Genomic DNA, 27,069 nt, shown 5'->3' with positions numbered 1-27,069 from the left:
TGTTCTAATATTCGCAGTTTCACACTTACAGCTGATAAGTTGCGTACATTACCAGTGACACCGATTGCACGCACACACACACCAGTCAGCGTAGCTTTTCTTGCTTTTACACCCAAACGAGGGCCTCGGCTGGCCGGACGCTTTTGAAGCCATGGGCAGGGTGGCCCAGACTGCAAGCCGAGACGACCTCGCCTCCTCTAAGATCCAACTCCACGCTACTCGAGTCAGAGCGATGTGCTGCGGAAATCGCTCGTGGTCCAAATGCAGCTCGGTAGCTTACACATTTTGGTTTGCTGGAACAAAGCATCCTAGATTTGTAGTTTTTGTTTTTGCAGAGTAATTATCTCATTGCTTCGTTAACACATTCCAGGTTGCTGGACTTGTCAGAGGTCGGCTTTGAAGCATTCCAGAAGTTTCAATTGACATCAAAGTGTGTGAACGGATTCGGAGACATGTAGGTGAAACCCTAAGTAACCTCACTGGATGAATTCCATGCCTTCCATGCCAACGTCTCTTACCAAATAATACTGACGTACTGTCACATCTTCTGAAACTGCGAACGTGTTGTGACACCTGTGGCTTCCAAAGCCTGCAGCGAACTGAAGCTTTGGTGGAAAAGCAATGTGATGGCTGGTGTGTGTGTCACGGCCAACACCAGTGACGATTATCCGAACCGGTACTGAGCCTCCCCTAGGTTGACTCAGCCTCAAATGCGTACCCAGTGTGGTGTGTCAACATCGCCACTGGGGAGACAAGGCGGCCGGGCGTGGTGTTAGCCACCCACCCCCTTGTGTGCCGTGCCGGCCTTCATAGGTGCTCCTCGCTAAGAGCACTTGCCCCAATAGTCTAAGGGTAGCAATGGGGATGTCTCGTTTTGTAATGTCACCGAAAACGACGTGAATTTGCAGCTGCAACTACTTGGCATCCGATGGACCCTCAACGTTATTGTAAGACTCGGGCGAGCAGGCCTGCCATTAAATCCACAGAGTTGCATTGTCTGTGCTCAGTACCGAGGGTACTGGACTGGAGATTCCTCGAATTGAAGTTTATAGATTGCGGTTCGCTTGGAAGATCATGTTTCCCCGGCATGAACTGGTGACAGGTGGTGCGAAGTGAATGTTGGTCCATGCCACCCTAGGTGCCTGTGAAATACCAGGACGTGCAGCAAAGGTTTGGCTGGTCCAGACACAACCTGAACAGCAGCAGAGCACGCACTGTCATGCGCTGAAGATCTGGAACAAATCGCAATAGGCAAATGTTTTTTTATCTACAGAAGAGCTGTTGTCCTTGAAAGCTTCTTTCTGATCTGTACGCAATTTGATTTTGGAAACCACCGTCTTAAATGGGCCTTGTTCCTTTTGATTATGATGTGATTGTGCTACATCAGTTCTATTTTCCATGTGAATTCCATTTCTTAAATGCAATGTAATGCCAAGCATCACAGTGATTTATTTTCATTTGTGTTCCTGATGTAACCATGTAATTACAAGCTGATTGCATAATGGTTAATGTCTTTAGTTAATTAAAACAAAACTTGGGACTGTGTTAAAATGAAAAGCACAGTTCTCAAAGCTCTTTATTACCACAAGACATTAAGAACATTTCAAAATTGTACACAAAGATAATCATAAAGTTGAAAGCGAACCATCCATGCTTCCAGGCCAATAACCTGGCAAACGCATTGTATGTGTATATTCTTGTTCATTTATTAATATACATGGACTGTGCATTTTCAGATCAAGATAAAATGAATGACGTCATCCAAAGCAAAACACTCATCAGTAATGGATGTCAAGCCAATATGTATCCCTGCTCAAATCCATGTACCCAGTACACAACCATCTTTTATGTGCAACTCTTACAAAACGTGAACAGGTATAAAGCAAAGTAATTACAACATAAAAATGGCAATTACCTAACCCCAAATGTATGTTTCTATCTGTTATATTTTAATGCAATAAACTATATCTAAACAAAACACCTGGATAGAAAAGTCACATTCTAAGCGTTTGTGAAGGGGCTGGGGCCTGGAAGCCAAGTGTCAAGTCGATCAGGATGGTAAGAGGTTTGTAGGTGGTGGGGGGGGCATTGTCTGAAGGTGGGTCATGTCCATTGCATGAACATCATGTATTATTATTCATTGTATATACACCAGCTGTTGACTCCCGTTCGACGTCCATTGGTTGCAGTTGTCTCTGACTGGTTGGTATTGCTTAAGCGCGTGGTGAGGAGTCGTGCACTTAATGCACGCACACGCACAAACATCAGGTAGCAATGCCCTTCAAATGCGCATGTTTGGGGTGACCGGTATCTGCGCACAATTGGAAGTTCCCGAGATGTGCGCGAGTTATAATTTTCAGATGTAGATTGGGTGGTATTGCTTGAGAGTCAATTTTTTTCGACAAAAAGGACACTTGGCCATGGATTTTATTGCATCTCGGATGCAAACGCTGCAGAAGACGTGGCCACAAACCGTGGAACACATCAGTCGACCACTCATGTGCACCTGTATAAAGACAAAACAGCAATTGAGAAAGACTTGCTTTTGGAACTTCAACCACTAAAAGTCCAAGTTTCTCTTAATTATGCACACTCACAATCTATAAATGTGCAATATATTAAAGTGTTAGTTTAACACAGGCAATTAATACATATATTGTGATTCCACTCTGCCCACTGAAATTGAAGGCGAGTTTATCATGTCACGAGTGATAAGACACAGCTGATGCAGTCTTTGTGCATTCCTGTCATGCTGGGCGTGACAGCAAGCACCAACACTTACACCAGTCCATCTCACGGTTCGTGACTATGCAGCCCACATTTATGTTTTGTCATATTTGTACAGAGTACAAAACAATGTTAAAGACATCAAACACCAACATTCTAGCAATTCACTATTTAATATTCTGTATAATTTCATTTAAGTGCAAAGCTAAGATTATGTATTCATGTGTATTAAACTATTACAACTCCTGAGATGCACAATAAGGGCAACAGTCCTGAACCATCGGTGGAAATTCCACATTCCCATGGCATCTCAGAGAATTATAACTGTTAAACTTTCCACAAAGTATTACTCGCTTTATCAACTGCAGAGGGATGAGCCTAGTCGACCTTGACCAAAATATGAACTCAAAACCTTCTCAAATCTTTTAACATTTGTTTTGCCTTTGTTCCACATCCATTCTGATCCTGTGAATGTCGAACTCTGTTTTACCTGAGTTCTCCTGTTGCCTTTCTTCTGGTTCTATCCCAACTCCAGGTCTATATTAGTTTTGTGTCTCTACCGTGCTCAAACCTGCTCCTATCTTCGTCATTACACGTCCCATCATCACCTCTCCCAATTGGGTTATATTTTCACTCTGTCTGATTCAGAAACTTGTAATGCAAAATGAAAGTTACAAAATTCACACATGAAACCTAAAATTCTGAGAAATAAAAGATGAGATGCTGAAAAACTACAGCTAAAATATGAATTAGAAAATAACATTATTAAAATTGTAACAAAAATCACATTGTAGGATAATTTCAACTGAAAAATACAAAACCTAAAGATGAAACGAAATCAAAGCACTGGGTTGTGCAATTCTTCGTGTCTAAACTATTTTTCTCTTTTAGAACAAATTAACTCAAAGTACTCAAGAAAACAAACACGGAGGATCTTATACACAAACTTAATAGTCAACTGTATGTATGTTGATCTTCTTTCGCAGCGTACGCAGCCAACCATGCTATTCGGAGGCAAGTCGGGTGGTGGAGGTGAAGGAAGTTTACAAAACCAAACAGCACTGCAACAAGCCTCATTGTGCCTACAGATGTTGGGAGACCCACTTAATATCCAACACAACTTATCAAGCCACCCATCTGACAAATGTGCCCACTTTTTGTCTTGATGTGGAGAGCACTGCTACCAACGTAGTAGTCCTTGTGTGCAATGAGGATTCTGGCACTTCGTCTTTGCTGACAAACCATGGGGCATGGTGGAGCAATGCTGAGACGGTGTTTTTGTAACGACGTCACAGGCACGTGCCACAAAACGCAGGTACGATGACCTTAGCGTGATATTACAACTTTCACCCTCTCCATCTCGCAGAATTCCTTGGGGTTCTTCATATATGCCACGAAATGTTGCCAACTTTTGTTCTTAAGATAATCATTTTGGGTGTTAAATCAGAATGTGGATAAGGATACTGCCCACAATAACTGTAAGAAAACCTTTCAAATGGGAGAAAAATGCAACATTTATTAAAAAAACTGACATTCGTCAACAACACTGCGGCCTTGAAGAGAAAATGTATATAGCAGACGGCACTTGAGGCAATGGGCCTCCTTGACAGCACAGAGAGGAGGCCAGAGGCCGAGTCGGTCAGCCACGGCCTTTCTGGCCTCTCTATGGATTCTAGAGGGCCATTTCCCGAGATGTCACCTATTGTATATACGTTGTTGTTTTAAGGACGTGTTATTGACGAATGTTTTTGAGGTTTTTGTTTGTTATTTGCACTTGTGTACAACTGCCAATTCAGTATCACCAGACACTGTGCTGCATTTACTGGTTTAGTGTTCACTTGAGTATCTGAAATTAATTGAGTGGAATGTCAGGATATATATACGATTGGATCTACCGTTGCAGAGAACAAATATAAAAAAAATGTGTCTCGACTCAAAATGTGAATCCAGAATCAAGTGTGAAGCGCGTGCACACGAGGCCGACCGGCCCACGTAGCGGAGATTCACATCGTAGCGGCATGGACACGCTGCGAGCGCAGCGTGGGACCGCATCGCTTTGCGTGGCTCGGCAGTCAAGACAACGCACACAACGCAAGTTGCGGAGACGTAATGGCGGCACCAACCTGATTCAGCTCATCCAGACACAGCGGACAGGAAATGGTGGTCTCGGGTTCACTCGCAGGTTTCTCTGCACCCTGAGCCCCAGCCGCCCGGGCTGTCGTGCTGGACCTGTGGACACGTCAATTCTGATGAATGTTGAAGGTCTTTTCAGCACTGGCCATTTCACATCAATGAAGGCTCCCCGCTGTTTTTCCGCAAAAAAAAATCAACAGCACAGTTACAGTAAATGGCCAATCTGTTGAGTGGACAGGTTCGCACTGCAAACACATTTGGGAAACCCGCGGGTTGCCTGGGCAGAAGCGACTCGGAACTCATGATCAACTATTACATAATAACACCTCATCTCCCATATTTTCTAATACTCCCATTTTAAATATCAATGATGTCATTTGCAAGGAATGCATGACGTGATAAAGTCTCATTTTGTAGAACATGTGAACACAATATGCTTTGCGCCTTTTGCTTACTCTTTGTAACTATTGAAAGCGTTACTGCATTAGCTCTTTCTGTATAAGAAGTGGGGCCCACAAAAACTATCATAAAGATGATAGTATGCCAATATTGGGTTATTATTGGTGTGTTGCCGTAAAAAATGTATCCTGGAAGACTTGGGCAGTTCTTTGCAAAGGCTCGGCCAACAACCTGCAATACAGCTTCTCATTAATTGCATGGGCCTCTGACCATTGCGTGACTTCAAAGACTCATAGCGTCACCCGCTCAGGAGAAGCGGCAAACAGGGAAGTAAAACCAGGTGAGGCAGGCCTGACGGTAGAGGGCACTAAGTCCCAAGCGGATTCATGTTTAAAATGTATATATTAATCAACAACATTACGTCACCACACAACTTCATCTCATTGTGCGTGACGTAATCTCCTTCAAAAGGTCAAGTTATTGAAGATTTGAAGGTGTCAGATCTGGGCTGTACAGTGGATTTGGCATTCGAAGACTTCTCAAACTATGCAACTCCATTGCTTCTGATACTCTCAGGCTCGTGTGTGGTCTAGCATTGTCACTTTACAGGATGTCATGGTAAAATATCAATTTGTCAATTAGATCTTGATTTGAAGCTTTCATGACTGCAGGAATCCATACTCTTTGGTTCTTTCGGTAAAGTCACATAGTTAGAAATAAAATCAATCACGACGTTTCGATCGCAACACAAGCGGTTGTCATCAGGCAAAGGAGTCAGCCTCTAAAGGCAAACAGTTTATAAAGGTTTGGGGATGGGCGTAGCCCAGGTGTATCAACAGCACCAGGAGCATGGGCGGTGCATGAGTGCCAATGCAGCAACAATGCGAATGCAGCAACAATGCCAATGAAGCAACAATGCCAATGCAGCCGCATCCGCAGCGTTTGGCATTGTGGCTGCATTGGCATTGTTGCTTCATTGGCATTGTTGCTTCATTGGCATTGTTGCTGCATTGGCATTGTTGCTGCATTGGCACTCGTGCACCGCCCGTGCTTCACCGTGTTCTTGATACACTTGGGCGACGTCCATCTCCAAACCCTTATAAACAGTTTGCCTTTAGAGGCTGACCCCTTTGTCAATTAAACTTTAACATTTTCCAATTATTTGTGTCACTTTTCAAAATCAATAAGACGTTAATAACAAAATAAGGGACACGTGTTAAGGGGTATCCTGAGTATATTCTTATGAACCCCATAGCATTAACCTAAAAAAACGTTTACGTGAAAAATATGACCATATACATTTAACATTTACTTAGAAATGTAACCGTGGCAATCAGTCTTCACAAGAGGACAATGGAACATTGCTCCGAGTGCGAATTATGTGGTTAAGAGCAGTGCTTACACCGCACTGCAGATGGCAGGGCTTTCTCCACAATGGAAGGACTTTCAGTAATCTTCACAAAACATTTAAAATATATCTTCCAAATAAAAAGTTAATATTCATCTCCCAGTAAGTAATTATACCTTGTGCTGGGCCCGGCCGGTGAGAGAAGTTGGACCTCTCCATCCTCCTCGTCACTGATGAGCAGCATTGGCTGGACCAGTTGCCCTGGCTCTTCCCTTATCGTCACCTCTTCGGACGAATTATCCTCCCGCAAAAACCTAATCTCTGGAAACTCCCTTTCCAAAACCTCCAATCTATCCTCATCCTCTTCCACCTCCTCACTCTGTTGTCTTTGTACTTCAATCATGGAATGATCGGACTCTGTTAGGACAGACAAGTTGAGCATAACAAAAACAATCGGGGAGTGCAAATGAATGAACAAAAGCAAACATTTTTAAATGTGAGTCCTTCAATACACTTACAGATGAGCGAATATGAATGTCACACTGCATGTATTTGTAGGGTACACAGGCTGCCATGCATATTTGTTAAAGCGCAGTCGTGTGCTGCACGACCATTGGGAGTCTATTACGCAGCGGTAAATACAATTCTTACAATTCCCACGAGTTACCAGAGAAACTAACACGCTGTCTATTGGGAAAGTAATGCAAGAAAGTACTTATGAATGCAGATTTAGTCGATACAAAATACTGAGGCAAGCCTCAACTACTCCCACAAACACTCGCGAGACACTGAGTGAATGTGTCACGCGGTAAATGAGACATGGGGTGAGACACTGGGAAAACTACATAAATATATATAAAATAAATGGCAAGCTGGTGGAGGCTATGCTGCATGCCTCTAATTCAGTAGTGAAGACGAAGGTTGGTTGACCGCACAAATGTTGTGAAACTCGGTTCTCATGACCGTTGGGCTACCACACTGCTCTGACAGAAGGCAGAAGAGCAAGTACACTAATCTCCACACATTTTCATCTGCACGAGGATAGAGTGTTGCACCATCGCACGCATGGGTTTCCTCCGTATGCTCCGGTTTCCTCCCACGTATAAACACTAAAATTGTCTGAAACTGTCTTAAAATAGAGACCCAATGCAGAATGATCATAATTGGACTAAGTGTGTCTTTTCTGGATAAATATAAAAAATAATGTATTTATAGATTTTTCTGCCAAAAGGCATTGTCAAGGATGAACGTGGCGAGCTTCTCCAATGTGTGATGCGTGACTGAGGCTGGCCTGTACTTGATAGTTTTAAAAATATCTCAGAGCACTCCGGTGGTACTGCACAACATGAATCCCACAAACACTGAACCATAAGTCCAGTGTTTCTTGCGCTGGCTCTCTTGTTGCCGGCCTTGCTTTTATACAGCCACTGACATTTTTTTATTTCCTCAAATTTTATTCTTAAAATGAACATGTTTCCCATCATTACTTTGAAAAACAATGAGAGCTACAAATAAGGGGAATTCCCCTGCCTGGATGGTCTTATCCATAAATGTCCTTTGCAGGATTCATGGATTGATTATCAGTGGACTTCCAGTCCTCCAACACACCCTGAAATGTGGATGGTTAAGAGTGCTTACATTAAACAATAACCATTTACAGCACTCTGCCAATCCACTGCTGGATGAAGGCCTTCCCATACCCTGTCGGTCACAGGTGCTTGCTTGACCATACTTCACTAAGCTGGTCAGTACAGGCACGTGAAGTGCAAGTGGGTAACAGGACCTAGGACAGGTTCAGGTATCACTCGCCACTGATGTTGGCCGTGGCCCGAAACTGAACTCGGTGCAGTGTGCTCTCCTGACCACTGACATCACCGATTCACCCCGACTGCTTGCATAGGCGATCATTCATGCAAATGATCAAATAACTGCTATTTAAAGCGATACTACCATCACGATCTCCTGTTCCGAATGCTCTAATCAACAGCGACAGAGTATTGTCATTCATCACATATCCACAACCGTGGATAATGCCAAAAAGGTGCAAGAGCGATATGTGTATCACTTACCGACATCTATGATCTTTCATAAAACAGTTGGGAATATGTAAAGGACAAAAGCATGACAATTACAACAAAACAATTGAATGAATTGTCATAAAACTATATAAACAAGCTTACTTTAAAATACCAACAAAATGGGACCGAGCTTGCCTGACAAGATTTTTACAACACAGATATCACAACGTGCCTCAAAAGGACTGTCAACAACATCAGAGTGATTCAACACATCTGTTGCTATGTTCCTTTCGCTCTAAACGTGCTATATTCCAGAGATGAGGACATTTCCAAGTGGAACTCTGAAAGCAAGCAGTGTATCACCTTGTGTCAGAGAATGACCCCAGAATAGGATATCACGGAACTACTTCTGAAGTCACTTCAACTGGCCCCTTTATTGAAACCATTGGCACACCTTTAAAATGCTCTGCCTTTTCAATTCATGGTACATGCCTCGCGTTTGAGGACATGCATGTTGTGGTCTGGCCAGTCCCACATGGAAGATGCTTTCATGACCGTGAAGACAGCCACGGAGAGATAGATGTTCCAGTGTATCGTTCAATGCAATTAGAGCCATTTTTTTTGTATTCACTTATCGTCAAATTCACCATTTGATGGTACTTTATTAAAACCATTCACATTAATTTAGGATGCAACCATTGATAGTTTAGCAACACAAAGGCACACCGGGGAATGCAGTGAATCTACCAGGAATGGTGAGAAGCACTCACCTCGGTGGTGTCTAAACTTGTTAGATCCACAACATCAGCATCCACAAGCGTTGTTTCACTTGTGAGGTCAACAACGTCTGTCAAACAAAATGTGCGTGGGGTTATGAAATCGCAGGTGAACAGATGCGTTGCATGCAGTATTTTTGTTGGACTAGATCAAGCCCCATTGGAGGCGTAAACATATAGCACTGTCATTAAGAGACAGCAGTTTGAGGAAGGAGACATGTTTTGTAAGGGTATGGGTTCAGCGAACTTGACCTTATCAAAGTAACCTGAAATGAAGCTTCTGGATTTTGAACTACAGGTGCATTTAGAGACTGCTAAGATTTTCACAGGATACAATAAACTTGGGTATTTTTAGCAGAACATAAAAAAATGTACTGTAGCTATAATAATGAAGAGACACTTGAAAAGGTGTTTTGTAAGGGTATGGGTTCAGCGAACTTGACCTTATCAAAGTAACCTGAAATGAAGCTTCTAGATTTTGAACTACAGGTGCATTTAGAGACTGCTAAGATTTTCACAGGATACAATAAACTTGGGTATTTTTAGCAGAAAATAAAAATAATGTACTGTAGATATAATAATGAAGATACACTTGAAAAGGGTGGGGTGTCTGAACAGAATGGAAAACGAGAAACAATACAAGCAATAGGTGATTTCCAAACAGCAAAAAGCACCATCATGAACATGAACTCGCTCTCATTATGCCCTGCATGTCAAGTGACGTATGTAGAAATCATCTTTCGTGCATATTACTCGTATAACTTGTTCCCAGCCTGCATGCACTTTCATGTCTGAGCGGTTTTCCCCACAATTCAGATATTGTTAAAGTTGGTTAAGGATATGAAAAGCCAGGTTAGTAATGCAGGCATTCGAATGGCACCCAGAAGGTTGGTGACAAAGTCTACCGCTTTCCTCTGGCACATCTGAGCCAGTCTGGGGCTCTCACGGTGTGGTTGGTTTTCCACTTGCTATTTGCCGTGATGAGCCGCAACCAATCCGTGATACGCTGGGCTCCCAAACAATCCAAATCTGACACAAGGCCAGCAGAGAAAAAGCCCGGGCTAATGAGGTGCCCATTACGTGTCGCTTTAATCAGCAAAAACGTCAAACTCGAATTGTAACGAGGCTCGACTCGTTCATTGTGTGTGCTGTCAGTGGCGCTGCTCAGCTTCTATGGTGCAAGAACCTAGGGCTCCCTGAGACACGTCGGGCTGGTTCACCACAGCCATGGTGCAGCAGATTAGTGCAGTAGCAGAGAGACAGGGAAGGCTCTAAAGCCAGAAGGTGCGATAGTGTGAGTTGCACATCAACTGGTGAGGTTACATGGTATCAATAACATTAGCTGAAATACAATTTTCAAGGTCTAAAATGACTTACCATGACCACATGCATAAACGCTATCTAAAGGAGGATATGTATGTCATGCCATCTAAGGAAAGAGGGTGAGACTTTATGGAGGGAGGTTATTTGTTGCACCGAGTCAAATTAATGTTTATCTCTCAGATATTTTGATCAAATTACATGCAAAGCCCAACTTGTCTGCAGTCAACTTGCGATGCTAGCGGGCCTGGTTTAATCATGGGCAGCTGCACCGAAAGATTCAAACCCAGGATTTCAGAGTAGCTGTCCCAGTGCACTGGTCTCCGAGCCACACGGCTACTTCTACCACAACTTTGTTAGCCTCTAGTTTAGTCACTGCTGTGGCACACATCTGTGAACATAATCCCACAAGAGCCCTCTCCACCAACTAAATAATATTGCTTGGTTGTGGGACACGGCTACTTGGCTGTTGCTGTAATATTTTTTTTACAAACAAAAATACTAACCTACATGTTCCACTTCTGAATTTGGCAGCAGGATAGAGCCGTGAGTTTCCATATCTGCAGGGTTGTCCCAAATCTGTCGCGTCGATCCTGACAGACCGCTGTGATTTAACTTCCTTTTGCGTGTCTGAAGGGACAATAAGAACATCAACAATAGGCATCGCATTAGGAATTTGCTGCACACCACCTGTTGTGTGCACTATAAATCAGAGTTATTATTATCAAATCATCAATCACATCACCAACACCATCATTAATGCCACCATAATTATCATATCCATCACTATCATGACTCCACAGGGGAAGACGACTGTGAATAAATGTGGATATTCGGAAAAAAATGTCACGTGACACCTATTCTCTGCAAAAGCTGATTACCAGAATTCACTAACGACGGCATTTGCTTGGGTGCCACAAAAACACACGCAATTGCGTGCCACCACTTCTGGGCGATTTCTGTTACCTGTGAAAGAGCCGTAGATTACAGATGCTTTCTATCCAATAGATAATAGGCATATATGCTGATATATTCTGGCTGCAGATAATAGGAGTCACTGATAAGACGAACTCTCCACTGTAAGAAAATGCGAGAAATGGTGTAGACAAACACTGCAAACAAAAACATTTAACGCACGCGAGATGCATAAGGACCAGAGGACTGCACGAATCCAAACGCAATCGAGCACGGTCAGCCAATATTTTCAAAACCTTTTTTCAGCTGGGAACAGAGCCCCGTACACCATCGGTGTTAACGTCGACCGTGCTCGTGGAAAAACGGGCACCGTGGGCCACTTACAAATTGACCCACGGTAGTCCGGGGGCGGAGTGTGGCAGGGTATAAAGGGATCATCGGTATGTTACAGCAACGGACAAATACTGGCAGCAACATTACCTGCCGAGCACAAACATTCAGTCCCATCCTACATCATTCAACTGGGACGGCACAAAAAGGCCAAGGAAACATTCTTTCCACGGCACTCCATAACTCGGCATGAGTGGTCGTAATATCATGTGCCCGTTTCCCATGGTGCTGTATTGTACTACCATATGTACGGTACACTGCAAACCACAGCAGACAACACAACTGAATGCAAAGATGAGTTTTCAAACAGTAGCACTGTGATATACTGTAACAAAATTATATTATGTATATAATGTATAGAGTATTGTATGTTGTTATGCCGACAGTGTTATAGGAATTACACCTTAAATGAGAGCATGTACACATAGCACAGGAACAGGCAACGGTCATTGTACCGTTCCCTTTTTTTACATTATGCTAAATATCAGCATGGGTTGTCCTTACAAAAAGATAGGCCCTTACAATAGCAATGTGGAATTTACACCACTTATGGCTGCTAACATTTTATAGGCAAGCAGTTACCTATAAACTAGGGCCGAACGATTTGGGGAAAATATCTAATTGCGCTTTTTCTGACAGATATTGAGATTTGATTTGCAATAAAAAATGTTTAAGTCAAGCTTCAGTTCAATATTCACTGTGTAAACAAGTGTAGTGAGTTCAACTGAGTCGCAGACGTACTGTTTGGAGGCAACACATTTAGTAACACCAACACACGGGGTAACTGCCCCTCAATAGGATAACAACCTATGGTGGTGGACCACCAGGCTAATTACACTAATTACACCGTAACTAGCTACTACGGACCGGACCACAGCTTGGGTCCAGGTCCACGTTGGAGACTCGGTAGAACGTAGGACATAGACGAAGGATTATTCAGGATGAACAACAACAGCCAGTCCCTCTGGGGGACCCGGCCTATATCCTCTGCGGCGTGGCTGGCGAGCTCCACCCTTGGTCACGACCACCTTCGAGAATCCTTGAGCAGGATCTCGACCCTGACACGTGACCACCCCTAGCCCCCACTTGGGGGCCCCTGTGTAGACTCAACGGGTCACGTTCTTTAGTAACCCTATTTCCATGGCCGGCACTCCCAAACCCTATCCTGTAGGGGTCGGCACTGCACGCCGAGCGTGGTGCCATCCAGCGCTATCGATCAGCGCTCACCGAGCCCCTCTAGGGCCGGTACTACACCCACATCATAGTGGTGCCCGCGATGACAATAACATCGCACGCCGTGCCTCTCTAGGGCCGGTACTACACCCACATCATAGTGGTGTCCGCGATGACAATAACATCGCACGCAGTGCCTCTCTAGGGCCGGTACTACACCCACATCGTAGTGGTGTCCGCGATGACAATAACATCGCACGCAGTGCCTCTCCAGGGCCGGTACTACACCCACATCGTAGTGGTGTCCGCGATGACAATAACATCGCACGCAGTGCCTCTCCAGGGCCGGTACTACACCCACATCGTAGTGGTGTCCGCGATGACAATAACATCGCACGCCGTGCCTCTCTAGGGCCGACATTACACAGTGACATCCCGTGATGTCACTACACATGTGATGGAGCATTACCACATGATACCATCAAAATATCAACTGCTCTATACTGTCTTCTTTGGTTCTTTCGGTAAAGTCACGTAGAATGAGAATAAAATAATAAATTGATAAAATAAAATAACACAATAATATTCTCACGACGTTTCGGCCACAACACAAGCGGCCTTCATCAGGTGAAGGGACGAGACTGTCTGGTAGGACAGCGCTGGAGTGAAAGAGCCACGTTCAGATCACGGCTTTTAAGCTGTGTGAGAGGAACAAAGTGCCTTGACAAAGGAATTAGCATATAATTTAGCATTGAAATGGCTGAATGATTAGCTTGTGACTGGTCACAGAAATAGTTATGTTAAAAGTTAAAGCATACACATCCGCAGAGGCACCCCTTGACAATGGAATTAGCATAGAATTTAGCATTGAAATAGCTAAGTTAAAGCATACACATCCGCAGAGGCAACCCTTGACAATGGAATTAGCAAAGAATTTAGCATTGGAATAGCTGAGTGATTAGCTTGTACCTGCTCACAGAAATAGCTACGTTAAAGTCAGACCATACACATTCACCGAGGCACTTAGTACAAATCAAACAGGAGAATTTAGCATTGAAATAACTAGGCGAATTTAGCATTGAAATAACTGAGTGATTAGCTAGTGACTGGTCACAGAAATGACTATGTTGAAGTCAAGGCCTACACATCTGAGCTATTCACAGTACTATATAGTGAACCAATAAACCACCAACAGCCTGGTCACCAAAACGAACAAAATCATCTCTGATTCAACAGCATTAATTGATGAGATCAAACAGTTCTCGTTGAAACCCTCTGCTGCCAGACCACCAAGATTATATGGCCTTCCAAAGATACACAAAGAAGATACACCCCTTCGTCCCATCGTCTCTACTATCAGCTCCCCCACCTACAAACTGGCACGTTTTCTTGCTGATATACTGCGACCTTTCACTGGAAAAACCACCTCTGCGGTACTAAATTCTACTCACCTGGTATCGACAATCCAAGGCATTTCCCTGTCCCCAAACGACCTGCTTGTCAGTTTTGATGTGGTGTCCTTGTTCACCAAAGTCCCGGTACCTGACACCATCGCTATCATTGAAGACCTGGTTCATCAAGGACTGCATACTGATGTACCCCCCCTGGTGAGACATTGCTTAACCAACACATACTTCACCTGGAATGGAACTTTCTACAAACAAACTGAGGGCACCCCAATGGGCTCCCCCCTATCTCCGGTTGTAGCCAACGTTTTCATGGAAAAATTTGAAACTGACGCCATCCAGACTGCCACTCTACGCCCGACCTTATGGAAGAGGTACGTTGATGACACCTTTGTCATCTGGCCACATGGCCAGCCTGCTCTAGACCAATTCCGCGACCACATCAATTCCATACACCCAGCCATCAGATTTACCATGGAGGTCGAAAAAGATGGCAAACTACCCCTTTTTGGATGTCTTAATTAAAAGGAGACATGATGGTTCAATGAGCCACTCTGTCTACAGGAAAGCTACCCATACAGATGCTTACTTGAAACCGGATTCCCACCACCATCCATCCCAGAAGAACTCCCTCATCAAGACTCTATACCATAGAGCCCAATGCATTTCCGACCAGGAACACATTACCAGTGAACTCAAGCACGTACGCCAGGCTCTCAGGGCTAATGGCTACTCCGACTACACAATCCGCAAAGCCATCACTCCAGTCATGAAGAAGGATCCTCTTGTGGAGCCACTCAAAACCATCACCTTACCCTACATTGCAGGGGTCACTAAAAAGATCTCCAAAATCCTGAATAAACACAAGATCCAGGTCCGATTCAACACAGTACATAAAATCCGTGATTTAGTTCCATCTGTAAAAGATGCTGTTCCAGACATACAGTACCCGGGCGTTTACAAACTAAAGTGCCTCTGTGGTAGTAGCTACATTGGAGAAACCAAAAGACATATCTCGGACCGCATCCGCGAACATAAAGCAGACTTGAAACATGGTAGGACGAACTCCTCTGCCGTGGCAGATCACTGTTATAATTCAGTGGGCTCACATGACATTGACTTCTCCAAGACGGAGGTTCTTTGCAAACCAACCGGCTACCATGAGAGATTCGTTCATGAGACCATTCACATATACAAGCACAGAGACAATTTCAACCGAGAAGATGGATTCTGGCTTAGTAACCACTGGAAAGATGTTTTAAATCATTTCTGTTCTTAATTAATTGTATTTTTACGATGACCTTCAGACCGCAGCTCTTTCGCCAGCATTGCCTCTTAATACCTCTCACACCACGGTTAATGGTATGGTTTTACAACATGGAGTATACTAGGGCCTCGCAGCTGTCTCTCTCCCCCTCCTCTGTTCCGACCATGGACGAACTCGTCCGTCTGAACGGGGCCCGTAGCTATCCGTGGTGCTAAAGTTGAGGGTAAGAATCCACCCATTTTTTCGCCATATAGCATTGTGATATATAACGACTTATTGTTGGTAGCTTAGCTGATTGGAGAATATAGAGTTTATTGATAACATTAAGGTAATTTATATTTTAGTTTTTATTGGTTCACTATATAGTACTGTGAATAGCTCAGATGTGTAGGCCTTGACTTCAACATAGTCATTTCTGTGACCAGTCACTAGCTAATCACTCAGTTATTTCAATGCTAAATTCGCCTAGTTATTTCAATGCTAAATTCTCCTGTTTGATTTGTACTAAGTGCCTCGGTGAATGTGTATGGTCTGACTTTAACGTAGCTATTTCTGTAAGCAGTTACAAGCTAATCACTCAGCTAATTCAATGCTAAATTCTATGCTAATTCCATTGTCAAGGGGTTCCTCTGCGGATGTGTATGCTTTAACTTAGCTATTTCAATGCTAAATTCTATGCTAATTCCATTGTCAAGGGGTGCCTCTGCAGATGTGTATGCTTTAACTTTTAACATAACTATTTCTGTGACCAGTCACAAGCTAATCATTCAGCCATTTCAATGGTAAATTATATGCTAATTCCTTTGTCAAGGCACTTTGTTCCTCTCACAGCTTAAAAGCCATGATCTGAACGTGGCTCTTTCACTCCAGCGCTGTCCTACCAGACAGTCTCGTCCCTTCACCTGATGAAGGCCGCTTGTGTTGTGGCCGAAACGTCGTGAGAATATTATTGTGTTATTTTATTTTATCAATTTATTATTTTATTCTCATTCTACGTGACTTTACCGAAAGAACCAAAGAAGATGAATCATTGCAGTCACGAAAGCTTTAAATTGCTCTATACTGTATATTCTAATGCAAGGATGAGAACTTAAAATATATGAATTGCTTCCAACATGTATTTATTAAAATGTCTTAATTGAAAAAGAACAATCAAACATAGAACAATTGTTAAGTTAAATAAAGTTATAACAAAAATAAAACAATTCCAATAAGTAAGTAATAGGACTTTTCAAATCGCAAAAAATCGCAGCCTTTGCGATTTGCTAATCGAATTGTTTCAAATTGCGATTTCGATTTGAAATCGATTAACCGTTCAGCCCTATGATAAACCCGAGAGCTTAAGTGGATGTTGTTGTCCAAATGACGCAGCACTAACGGTGGATGGCCATGGCTCTACAAGTCACAACTCTGTCCACGCCGATGCTGAAGTCGATCATCGCTAAGCAGCAGGCACTCATATGGCTGCTTGGGGTTCACATGTTCATTTAAGTAGAACTTCTTTCGCACCGTACCAAACCAAACATGTCATTCTAATCCGATGTGGCTGGGGTTTTTTTTTACAAATGTAAGCGCTCTGAAGAAGGGCCACTTAGCTGAAATGTCGCCGATTATGTTTCTCTTCTTTAAAGGCTACAATTGTTCACGAGTGTTGTTTTTTAAGAGCACTGAGCTGACTAATTTATCCCTCAGAGGTTTTTTGGGTTAGATCGCGTAAACATGTGTTGTTAAACCCGCCACCACCCGACACCCAATTAGTAAGGGGTTGTCACGCCAGCAACACATGCTAATTCGTGACGAGTTCAGCACACCGGTTGTGTTGGATAGAAAACCCACAACGACGGCATTTCGAGTTCGACGTTCCCCCGGTAAGTAATTAGCAATCGGCCTAATTACTGCCCCTGCACGTTAATTATCGATACCTAGAATGTCTCATTGTACACAATGGCTACGCAGGGCACACACCTCCCTCCTCTTCCCCCCTCCTCCTTCCTCTCTTTGGCCAGGCTTTGTCTGCGAACCCCGAGGGAGGCAATGGGGGAGAGTGGACTCCAGAGTAGTCTCCCAGCCTCTGTCCGCGTGGCTCTGCCCAAAGTGACTCAGTCGCATGTCACCGTGTTGCGAAACAGCAGCGGCAGCGTGTAACGTGGGGTGGATGCGGCACAACATTTAAAATAATGCTATTAAGTTGCAGGCAGTTGCAACGCTGTGTACGGGACACGTAACTCCAGCTGTAGACTGCGGTAGGGCAACGAAACATAACATGGGCTGCTCCGCATCCCCACAACTTACTTCACCCAAAGACGTACCACCGCACATCCACTCTCGTCAGATTCAAACCTCAACTTAGACGGTACACTAATGCATCAACAATGACCCACAAGTACTTCATCTTAAAGCTACAACGCCGATAACCGGTGAAGGTGGTTGGTTTGTCTTCAGACACCGCCGTCCCGAACCTCTCTGCGACCTCTCGCATCTCCCCCCTCCCGGATCCAGGCTACCCATCAACGAGTTTCAAGTTCCAGTTTTAGCCGTGTGTGCGTGCGTGCGTGCATTTAACAGGTCCCTGCAGGGTGGGCTGGTAGGACAAGTCTCTGCGCTGTCTATTGCTGATTTTACACCCAACAGCACGAGATTTCACTTCGTTAAAGTATTGAAAGGGGACGGACGGACACATTAATCTATTGCAGGCTAGTACACTCAGTTTACAACTTCGTTCCTACCAGTAAAACGTAGCTCATACAAAGAGCCACGCAGAGTGAAACAACAACAACAACGCGAATGATCGGGGCATAATTGTGCGGTCACGTCACCGTTATGGCCGCTAAGCAGCCATGCAACGTGAACGGCTGCGACTGTGAAAAAAGCATCCGTCCCCAAAGTTCCATCGTCCCGAGCAGCACGGTACAGCCGCGCGTTAGCTGCCGTGAGTTACACGACGAGTCGCGGGTGTGTGGTGGTGCAGGCTGCCGGAGATTAACAGTTCTGTTGAGAACCTCCATTCAAATTCCGAATGCGCGCCATGCCCAGTTCCCTCTCTCAAGAATTTCACAGCGTCTTCCCCATCATGGATGGTGTTGTTGTACCGCTTATTCTGCCCTTGTTGGCACGGTGTTGTCCTAGCGATGTCGCCACCGTGTCACCGCGTTCCTGCCCCCGTGATACCGGGCCTCCGGCCTGTGGTTTCGGTCCAGTGAGAATCGGTCCTAACCCCGGGACCTTGCCCCGTAGGACTGGGACCCTGCCCCGTAGGACTGGGACCCTGCCCCGTGAGACTAGGTCCCTGCCCGCCGTGAGACGAGGTCCTTACCACGCGCGGGTGACGAGGGTCTTCTCCATCGCGCCGTCTTCGTCGTGATGCCCGCTTCGGACCCCGTCCCCTCGCCTGCTCCTGGGGTCGCTGCTGCTGCTGCGACGCCGCCGCCACCTCCTCCTCCTCCGCGAGTCCCGGGCCGCACTCCGAGCTCATGACGCTAACATCAGCGGCGAGGAAGAACGGCGCGGGAACGCGGAGGAGCGACAACGCAGAGAGTGGCTGGGGTGGGGGAGGAGGGAGATTATGATGGTGGTGATGGCGAGAGGTACAAGAGAGACGGGGAGAGGAGGCGCCGCGAGGCGCTCGCCGTGCACGGAGCGGGCAGCAGGAGAAGGCCCGAGTGGTGGTGACGCGCACGCGCAGGCGCGCGTCGCCTTCCGTCACGGATGTGACGTCACGGGGCGGCTCTGACGCCGCCTGGACGACGACGGGAGGGGGAACCCCCCCATGGACGTCGCCGCACTGTACTCTGCGATGCCAATGTCGCAGCGCTTTGTCACGCAGCGCTTTATCACGCTGCGCTTTATCACGCTACGCAGCGCTTTATCACGCTACGCTACGCTTTATCACGCAGCGCTTTATAACACAGCGCTTTATCACGCTACGCTTTATAACGCAGCGCTTTATCACGCTACGCTTCGCTTTATAACAGCGCTTTATAACACAGCGCTTTATCACGCTACGCTTTATAACGCAGCGCTTTATAACGCTACGCTACATAACACAGCGCTTTATAACACAGCGCTTTATCACGCTACGCTTTATAACGCAGCGCTTTATCACGCTACGCTTTATAACACAGCGCTTTATCACGCCACGCAGTGCTTTATCACGCTACGCTTTATAACGCAGCGCTTTATCACGCTGCGCAGCGACAACCGACAGATTCGTCCACAACACTGGCCTTCGAAGAGCACATTTTTGTTATACGTATAATAGGCGACGTTTCGGGCAATGGCCCTTCGTCACAGCACATAAGAGAGGGTGGATACAGCGAGTTGGACACCGCGCTAGTTTACACTGCGGGGCCTGACGAGAATTGCATTTTTTTTAATTCTGATTAGTTGTGTAAACAGACGTATACATTGGTACATCAATAGTTGCCAATGATCAAGTGATAAACACCTTAATAAAAAATCAAAAATGTTTGCTTGAGACTTTTCATGACTGAAGCACAACATTAACACGTCATGAAAGTCTTGCAGCCACCACCAGCGAGCACAATTTGGCCAATACATTGGCACGTATAAATAATAGATATATACTTTACTTGTCTTTAAACGTAACAATCCTGTCGGGTGGTGGAGGGTCAATGACAGGAAGCTTTGCATAAAACTACCACGTGGTCTAACTCAACAAACTATGGTTCACTAAATTGGCCATCAAACAAAAATCGACGTTAAAATCTTGATTTGAAGCTTTCGTGACTGCAGAAATCCATTCTCTTTGGTTCTTTCGGTAAAGTCACGTGGGTATAAAATAAATTACGACGTTTCGGGCGCAACACCAGCGTCCGTCATCAGGTGGGAAATCATGGTCTGCTGCTAAAATAAATCACGACGTTTCGGTCTGCTGCTGCCAATGCTGAGGCAGCAGACCGAAACGTCGTGATTTATTTTATACCTACGTGACTTTACCGAAAGAACCAAAGAGAATCGACGGTATAATTTTAATTGATGCACTTATAGGAGCACGATTATTCGTTAAAATGGTGATGCAAGGACCAAAGTAACGCAATGATAGCCACTTAATATTCATAGATGGTCTACATAAACTGAGCTCAGTTTATATATTCATGCTTCCGATCTATGTTTTCTAAAATGCAAATAATATCTAAATGATAAACAAAATCCAAGATGTTCTCCATTTTATGCAAAACATACGTTTTATTAAAAAATATAGAGCAATGCGATTGTGTTTCCACTCATTTATTATGCACCACTTTGGTCTACAAATCAAACTATTCTAGCTAGACCAGGCATGCACCGCTGCATCGTGACACATGCCCATTGTGAGTCACAGCAAAGGCAGTCCGTCTCTAATCTAATTATTGTATTTCTTCTAAATATTCGCCTGGAGTTATTCTATTGGGATTGGGCATAGCCACCGTCGCCCCCTACTTCGAAACTTTGTATAATGACCCTCCTGACGGAATCCACGAGAGTGAATGAATGGGGGCGATCCCACGGTGTGAAGATGTAATACTTCGGCTTTAGTTTGAAGGCGTCGGTGTGATTTGCATCACAGTAAATCTACCTTCTTGCGCGTGTAATGCCCAAGGCAACATCGTACGGGCAGACGGAAAGTCAGCAAGTAGACCAAGGCCTTCCTATTGGTGCAGAGAGGCCTCCAGAGCGATTGGTCGTGAGGCGAAGATTAAAAATGATTGGAGGGGAGATTCAAACTGAAAAGGTGGAAAGCGAGGGTTGAGGGGCGATGGTTAACAACCGTTGGCAGCGAAGGACGATGATTGTCCGAAAGGAGTGGGGCGAGCGAAGCGTCGAGAGAGGGGCCTCATAGTTCATAGTTCCATTTATTTTGGTATAGCCCTGTGAGCCATTCGGCTCTTGAATCGGGTGCAACCACAACAAACAAAAAACAAAAACATGAACAAGAAAACATCTTAAAGTGACTATGTGACTGTGCAAACAGAAAATCCATGAAAAAAACATCAAAAAATTCCTGAAAAAAGCACCGTACACCAACGCTGTGTGCAACAAATCCCAGTGGGATGCAAGTCAAACAACAACAAACACAAGAAAACTTAGATTAAGGCCATCACTCTAACTCCATACCACAATAAACAAAAACATGGCCAAAGCAAAAAACGTTTTCGAAATCACCAAAATAAAGCCATAAAAGCAATGTAACAGTGCTCATAGGAACTGTGACCGAATTTTCACAATAAACTACATAAATAACATGTAACACCAAACCCTAGAGCCATAGCTGGCTGCATGAGTCACTCCACAAACAACAGGAGCATCAGTCGGAGTATCACATTTTTCAATACACCTTTAAGATCAGCACACTAAATCAAAATACAGATAATATTTTGCAGCGGTCATCCGGAGTGAAACATTTTATTTTATTTTAGGCCACTGAATAGCAGTGGCAGCGAGGGGTGTACAACTCCTCCAGAGCAGTTTTGAGTGAAGATCTCATAGGCAGTGATTCAAGTTGCAGTTTATTGGCAATAGCCTCGACGGTGATGAAAGGGGAGAGCACAAGGGGAAGAGATTACCGAGCTTCAAGCAGCGAGAAAGAGGCCCGGGCCAAGTGTTGGTGCCGTGTCCGATAAAAGGCTCCGAGTTACAACGCGAGTCGGCGTCTCTGCACATGCACAGCAGTGGCGTGCGGTGAGGTCAATGGCTATGCTCTTTGGTTCTATTCGGTAAAGTCACGTAGGTAAAAAATAAAACAACAAAAATCACGACGTTTCGGCCACAACAAAAGTGGCCTTCATCAGGTGAAGGGACAAACTATCTAGCGGACAGCGTTGGAGTGAAAAAAGCCAAGCGCAGGTCGCCTCCTTTTAAGCTGTGAGGGGGTAAACAGAAAACGCCTTGACAAAGGAAATTAGCATAAAACACACCACAAACAAAGCTTGGAATTATCACAAGATGATAATACACCACCCTGAAAGTTTGGAATGCCACCACCTGAATAAATATACTGCACCACTGAAAATTAGTTTCATGTTTGGTTCGATTTAGAACATCTTTCCAATGGTTGCTTAATTTGAAACCATCTTCTCGGTTGAAATTGTGTCTGTGTTTGTAAATCTGAATTGCCTCGTGGATAAATCTCTGATGATAACCTGTCGGTTTGCAAAGGACCTTGGTATCGGAGAAAATTATATCGTGATCACCCACAGCGTTGTAACAGTGATCAGCTACGGCAGAAGAATTCGTCCTGCCGTGTTTCAAGTCTGATTTGTGCTCGCGAATTCGGTCAGAGACATGTCATTTCGTCTCCTCGATATAGCAATCACCACAAGTGCAGCTCAATTTGTAAACCCCGGGGTACTGTAAGTCAGGAATGACATCCTTCACGGATGGGATCAGGTCACGGATTTTGTGTACTGTATTGAACCGGACCAGGATCTTGTGTTTGTTTAGGATTTTGGATATCTTTTTAGTAACGCCTGCTATATATGGTAGTGTGATGGTTTTGACCGGAGTATCAAGTGGTTGTTTCTGTATGGAGGGAGAAACAGCTTGGCGGATGGTACGGTCAGAGTATCCGTTTCTCTTGAGGGCCAGATGTATATGTTTTAATTCACTGGTCAGGTGGTGTTGGTCCGACATGCAATGAGCCCTGTGGTATAACGTTTTGATGAGATAATTATTTTGCGTCGGGTGGTGGTGGGAATCAGGTTTCAAGTAGGAATCTGTGTGGGTGGGTTTCCTGTAGACAGAATGTCCCAATGAGCCATCAGGTCTCCTCTCAAACAGAACATCCAAGAATGGCAGCTTGCCATCTTTCTCCACTTCCATGGTGAATTTGATGGCGGGATGTCTGGAATTTATGTGGTGTAGGAAGAGGTTCAAAGCTGGGAGGCCATGTGGCCAAATGACGAAAGTGTCGTCTACATATCTCTTCCACAGGGAAGGTCTGAGGGTGGAAGTCTGGATGGCGTCTGATTCAAATTTCTCCATGAAAACATTGGCTTTCACTGGTGATAAGGGAGAACCCATGGGGGTACCCTCATTTTGTTTGTAGAAGGTGCCATTCCAAGTAAAGTAGGTATTGGTGAGGCAGTGCCTAACCACACACACTGAGGGGGGCGTGGACTCACGGAGGGGGCGTGGCTTCACGGAGGGGAGCGTGTTAGACACGTCCCCCTCAGTGAGGCAGATGTGATAGCTGCCTCCCCTGGTGCTTTTTCATTGCAGTTTCATGACGAGACCAGCGAGCCTAAATATCTTTATACACATACGTGAAATAAGTTACCTGGAGTATGGAAGGCGAGGACATGAAATGAAGGGGTCTACAAACATTACATTGGTGACATACTGAGATAGTAACAGGCACGCGCTTATTGCCCGCGCTCCATCCAGTTACTGAGGGGTTGCGCAATCAGAGGGGAGGCTGATCTCGTCGCTGCCTCACCTCTCGTCTCTTCCTGTATTTGCAGCGGAGCTCCGCAAATTTGGCGATTTTTTACTATAAAAATGATTGGAATCGTACAGAAATTACATTTATAACACAGATGTGGAAAAATCTTAATATATATTTTATTTAATTTTTTTTTACTTTTCGTAACAGATATTTTCATTGGAGTATGACAGGTGAGGCTCTGCCTCCCCTGCCTCCCCTGACCACACATCCCTGCTTCATCGGTGCTACTCGCTAATAGCACTTGCCCCAACAGTCTGTTAAGGCTACACGGTGAATCTTGTATTGTGGTTCTGCATGTGTGTTAAGTGTTACATTTGATGTTTTACTTTATTTAAAAATTATCGAGTAATTTGTATTTCTCACGTGAAAAAAAGTTGTTCAAAGTGGAACATGTCGAGCTGAAGCTTATCTCAGCTTTTAACATAGCAGTCGTCAATGGGAAAACGTTGATCAAATCAAGATTTTAAACGTTGATCGTTTAACGAGTTTTCGCTTACCGAGCAATTTTCACGGAACGTATCTCGCTCGTTAAACGAGACATGCCTATGCAGTATCATAGTGTCGCCAATGGGTGGCAGAGCGGCGGTTGTTAATAGTCGTGACTCGCAGCAAGAAGCGCCTGGGATGGAGTTTGTGTTTACCCCTTGATTTGGCGCTTTGGTGACTGCAGGAATTACTCTTTGTTTTTTTCGGTAAAGTCACGTATAAATAAGAAATAACACAATTACGTAATAGCGTACAGACACCTAAGTAGAGGGAGATAACACAGAGACACAAAGAGAGACACACGTATGGGATACAGAGAGACAGGGTCTCTGTGCCGAGGCCTTAGCATGTAGGGGGAGACAAAGAGAGATGGAGAAGAACACTAAATCGAACAAGATTTAGTAAGATTTGGAAACAATATAATGCAACACAGAGGGTCGGTCAAAACACAATTAACGCATGGTCTGGTTGATTACGTTATTTTACTAAATCTTGTTCGATTTAGTGTGCTTCTCCATCTCTCTTTGTCTCCCCCTACATGATAAGGCCTCGGCACAGAGACCCTGTCTCTCTGTGTCCCATACGTGTGTCTCTCTTTGTGTCTCTGTGTTATCTCCCTCTACTTAGGTGTCTGTATATATGTCTGCGGTTCTGTGTTTCCTCTCTCTCTTAAATTTAGCTCTTCTGTGCCTGATGATGATTGCTTGCGTTGCAATCGAAACGTCGCATGCTATTATGTAGTTTTATTATTTCTTATTTCTACGTCACTTTACCGAAAAAAACAAAGTGTGTTCTCCCCCTGTTCTCCATGGGGCCCCTCCGAGTTCTCCGGTTTCCTCGCACACACACTGAAACTGGTACTTGCCCAACATCCCAATGCTGAAAAACAATTACCTGCAAACGACTCTACTGGGATGACACGTGCACTTCGTTCCCTCCTGTGGCAACTTGGCAGGACCCACTTGAAAAACAATCTTGAGACTCAACAGCGGCTTGGTTGGGCAAACAAGCGTAATAGTAATAATAACAATATGCATCAATATTCTTAGTTTTTTCGGTAAAGTCACGTTGAAGGGAAACAACAAAATAATAAAATATATATAAAACAATAAAAAAATTATCACGACGTTTCGACCATAACTCAAACGGTCATCTTCAGGTGTGTTGGTTGTGATGACCGTTTGAGTTATGGTCGAAACGTCGTGAGAATTTTTTTATTGTTTTATATATATATTTTATTATTTTGTTGTTTCCCTTCAACGTGACTTTACCGAAAAAACTAAGAATATGAATTACTGCAGTCACGAAAGCTTTAAATCAAAATTTAATATGCATCAATGTTAACATGTGCATCCTTAAACAGGCAAAAAGTAGCTGTATATTCAGAGGGAATGATCAGTTGCTGCCCAGTTGCCCGGCAAGGACACTGCCATCCCCTGGGGCCAATCCGACGAGTCGAGGCTGCTGGTACGAGGCCTGCTCAATGTCAACTTTCCGCGTGGACCACCTGAAGGCGACACAATAAAGAACACGCAAATAATTTCCTTCCAAAATCAAAGATAATAATATCATTAATCATTCCGAACGAGTACGGCATTATTTATTCAAATGATATGTCATTACGAGCGTACACTATTACAGCACTCTAAATAAAATGCAGCATCCATAATCGTCTGTGACAACCACGTGTGTGATGTCATCGCGTTGCCTAGCGACCCCGCATCCCCCCCGCCCCCCGCCGCGAATAAAGCACGCGGCGTGCTGGGGGGACACGCGGGGGCTGTTGCCCCCCTGGAGAGTGGGGTGGGGGGCAGTAGCCCCCCCCTGCCCCCCTCCTGCCCCCCACCCAGCCTGCGCCTTTCCTCACAGCGCGTTCGCTCTCTTGCCGTGCGCATTCTTTATCCGTGGGCATCTGTGAAAAAAGAGCTTCGTTGCTCATCGGATTGAGCAAAAAATAAATAAATATTCGGAATCTGTAATACGTGGAGCGCGCAGTTCCTCCAACGTCGTCGCAGCCGACCCCATCCACATCAATCGTGAGTCGTGATCACGGGACGCCTCTGTGTGCCAGCTCAGCAGTTATCGAGTTAAGTCTGAACAGGGAGTCTACCGGTGATTCGGCGTTTCTCTCAGCGTGGTCTCATCTCTTTCTCGTGCGCTCGATCTCGTGCAGAATTAGGAAAGCGACTGACAAAACATTCTTAGTTTTTGTTCTTCCCCCGCACCTCCGATTAGCACGGTTGGCTACGTACGGTGCGAAAGAAGTTC

The 27,069-nt window shown here is 44.7% G+C and overlaps 1 protein-coding gene across 1 annotated transcript; it reads right to left on the bottom strand.

Moving 5' to 3' along the window:
* Positions 1–1,545: 1,545 nt before the first annotated feature.
* Positions 1,546–19,823, bottom strand: RNF4 (ring finger protein 4). The gene is made up of 7 exons (XM_032950239.2): positions 19,186–19,823; positions 11,228–11,351; positions 9,396–9,472; positions 8,677–8,689; positions 6,784–7,024; positions 4,851–4,956; positions 1,546–2,506 (listed from the first exon to the last, which is right to left on the bottom strand). The coding sequence occupies exons 1-7, from the start codon at positions 19,342–19,344 to the stop codon at positions 2,357–2,359; spliced, it is 870 nt and encodes a 289-aa protein (XP_032806130.2). The 5' UTR covers positions 19,345–19,823; the 3' UTR covers positions 1,546–2,356.
* Positions 19,824–27,069: the final 7,246 nt, after the last annotated feature.

Source organism: Petromyzon marinus, chromosome 9, assembly GCF_048934315.1.
Source record: "Petromyzon marinus isolate PM22_M1 ecotype Great Lakes invasive population chromosome 9, UKy_Petmar_22M1.pri1.0, whole genome shotgun sequence".
Classification (NCBI taxonomy): domain Eukaryota; kingdom Metazoa; phylum Chordata; class Hyperoartia; order Petromyzontiformes; family Petromyzontidae; genus Petromyzon; species Petromyzon marinus.
The sequence above is the reverse complement of the archived record's forward strand: the minus strand, read 5'-3'. Positions and strand labels throughout refer to the sequence as shown.

Coding starts and splice junctions, on each gene's coding strand:
- RNF4 (XM_032950239.2), bottom strand. CDS start 19,344: ATGAGCTCGGAGTGCGGCCCGGGACTCGCGGAGGAGGAGGAGGTGGCG. Junction 11,352..19,185: donor ACCCTCGTCACCCGCGCGTG/GTAAGGACCTCG, acceptor TTGTCCCTTCAG/ACACGCAAAAGGAAGTTAAA. Junction 4,957..6,783: donor CCGGCCGGGCCCAGCACAAG/GTATAATTACTT, acceptor ACGTGTCCACAG/GTCCAGCACGACAGCCCGGG.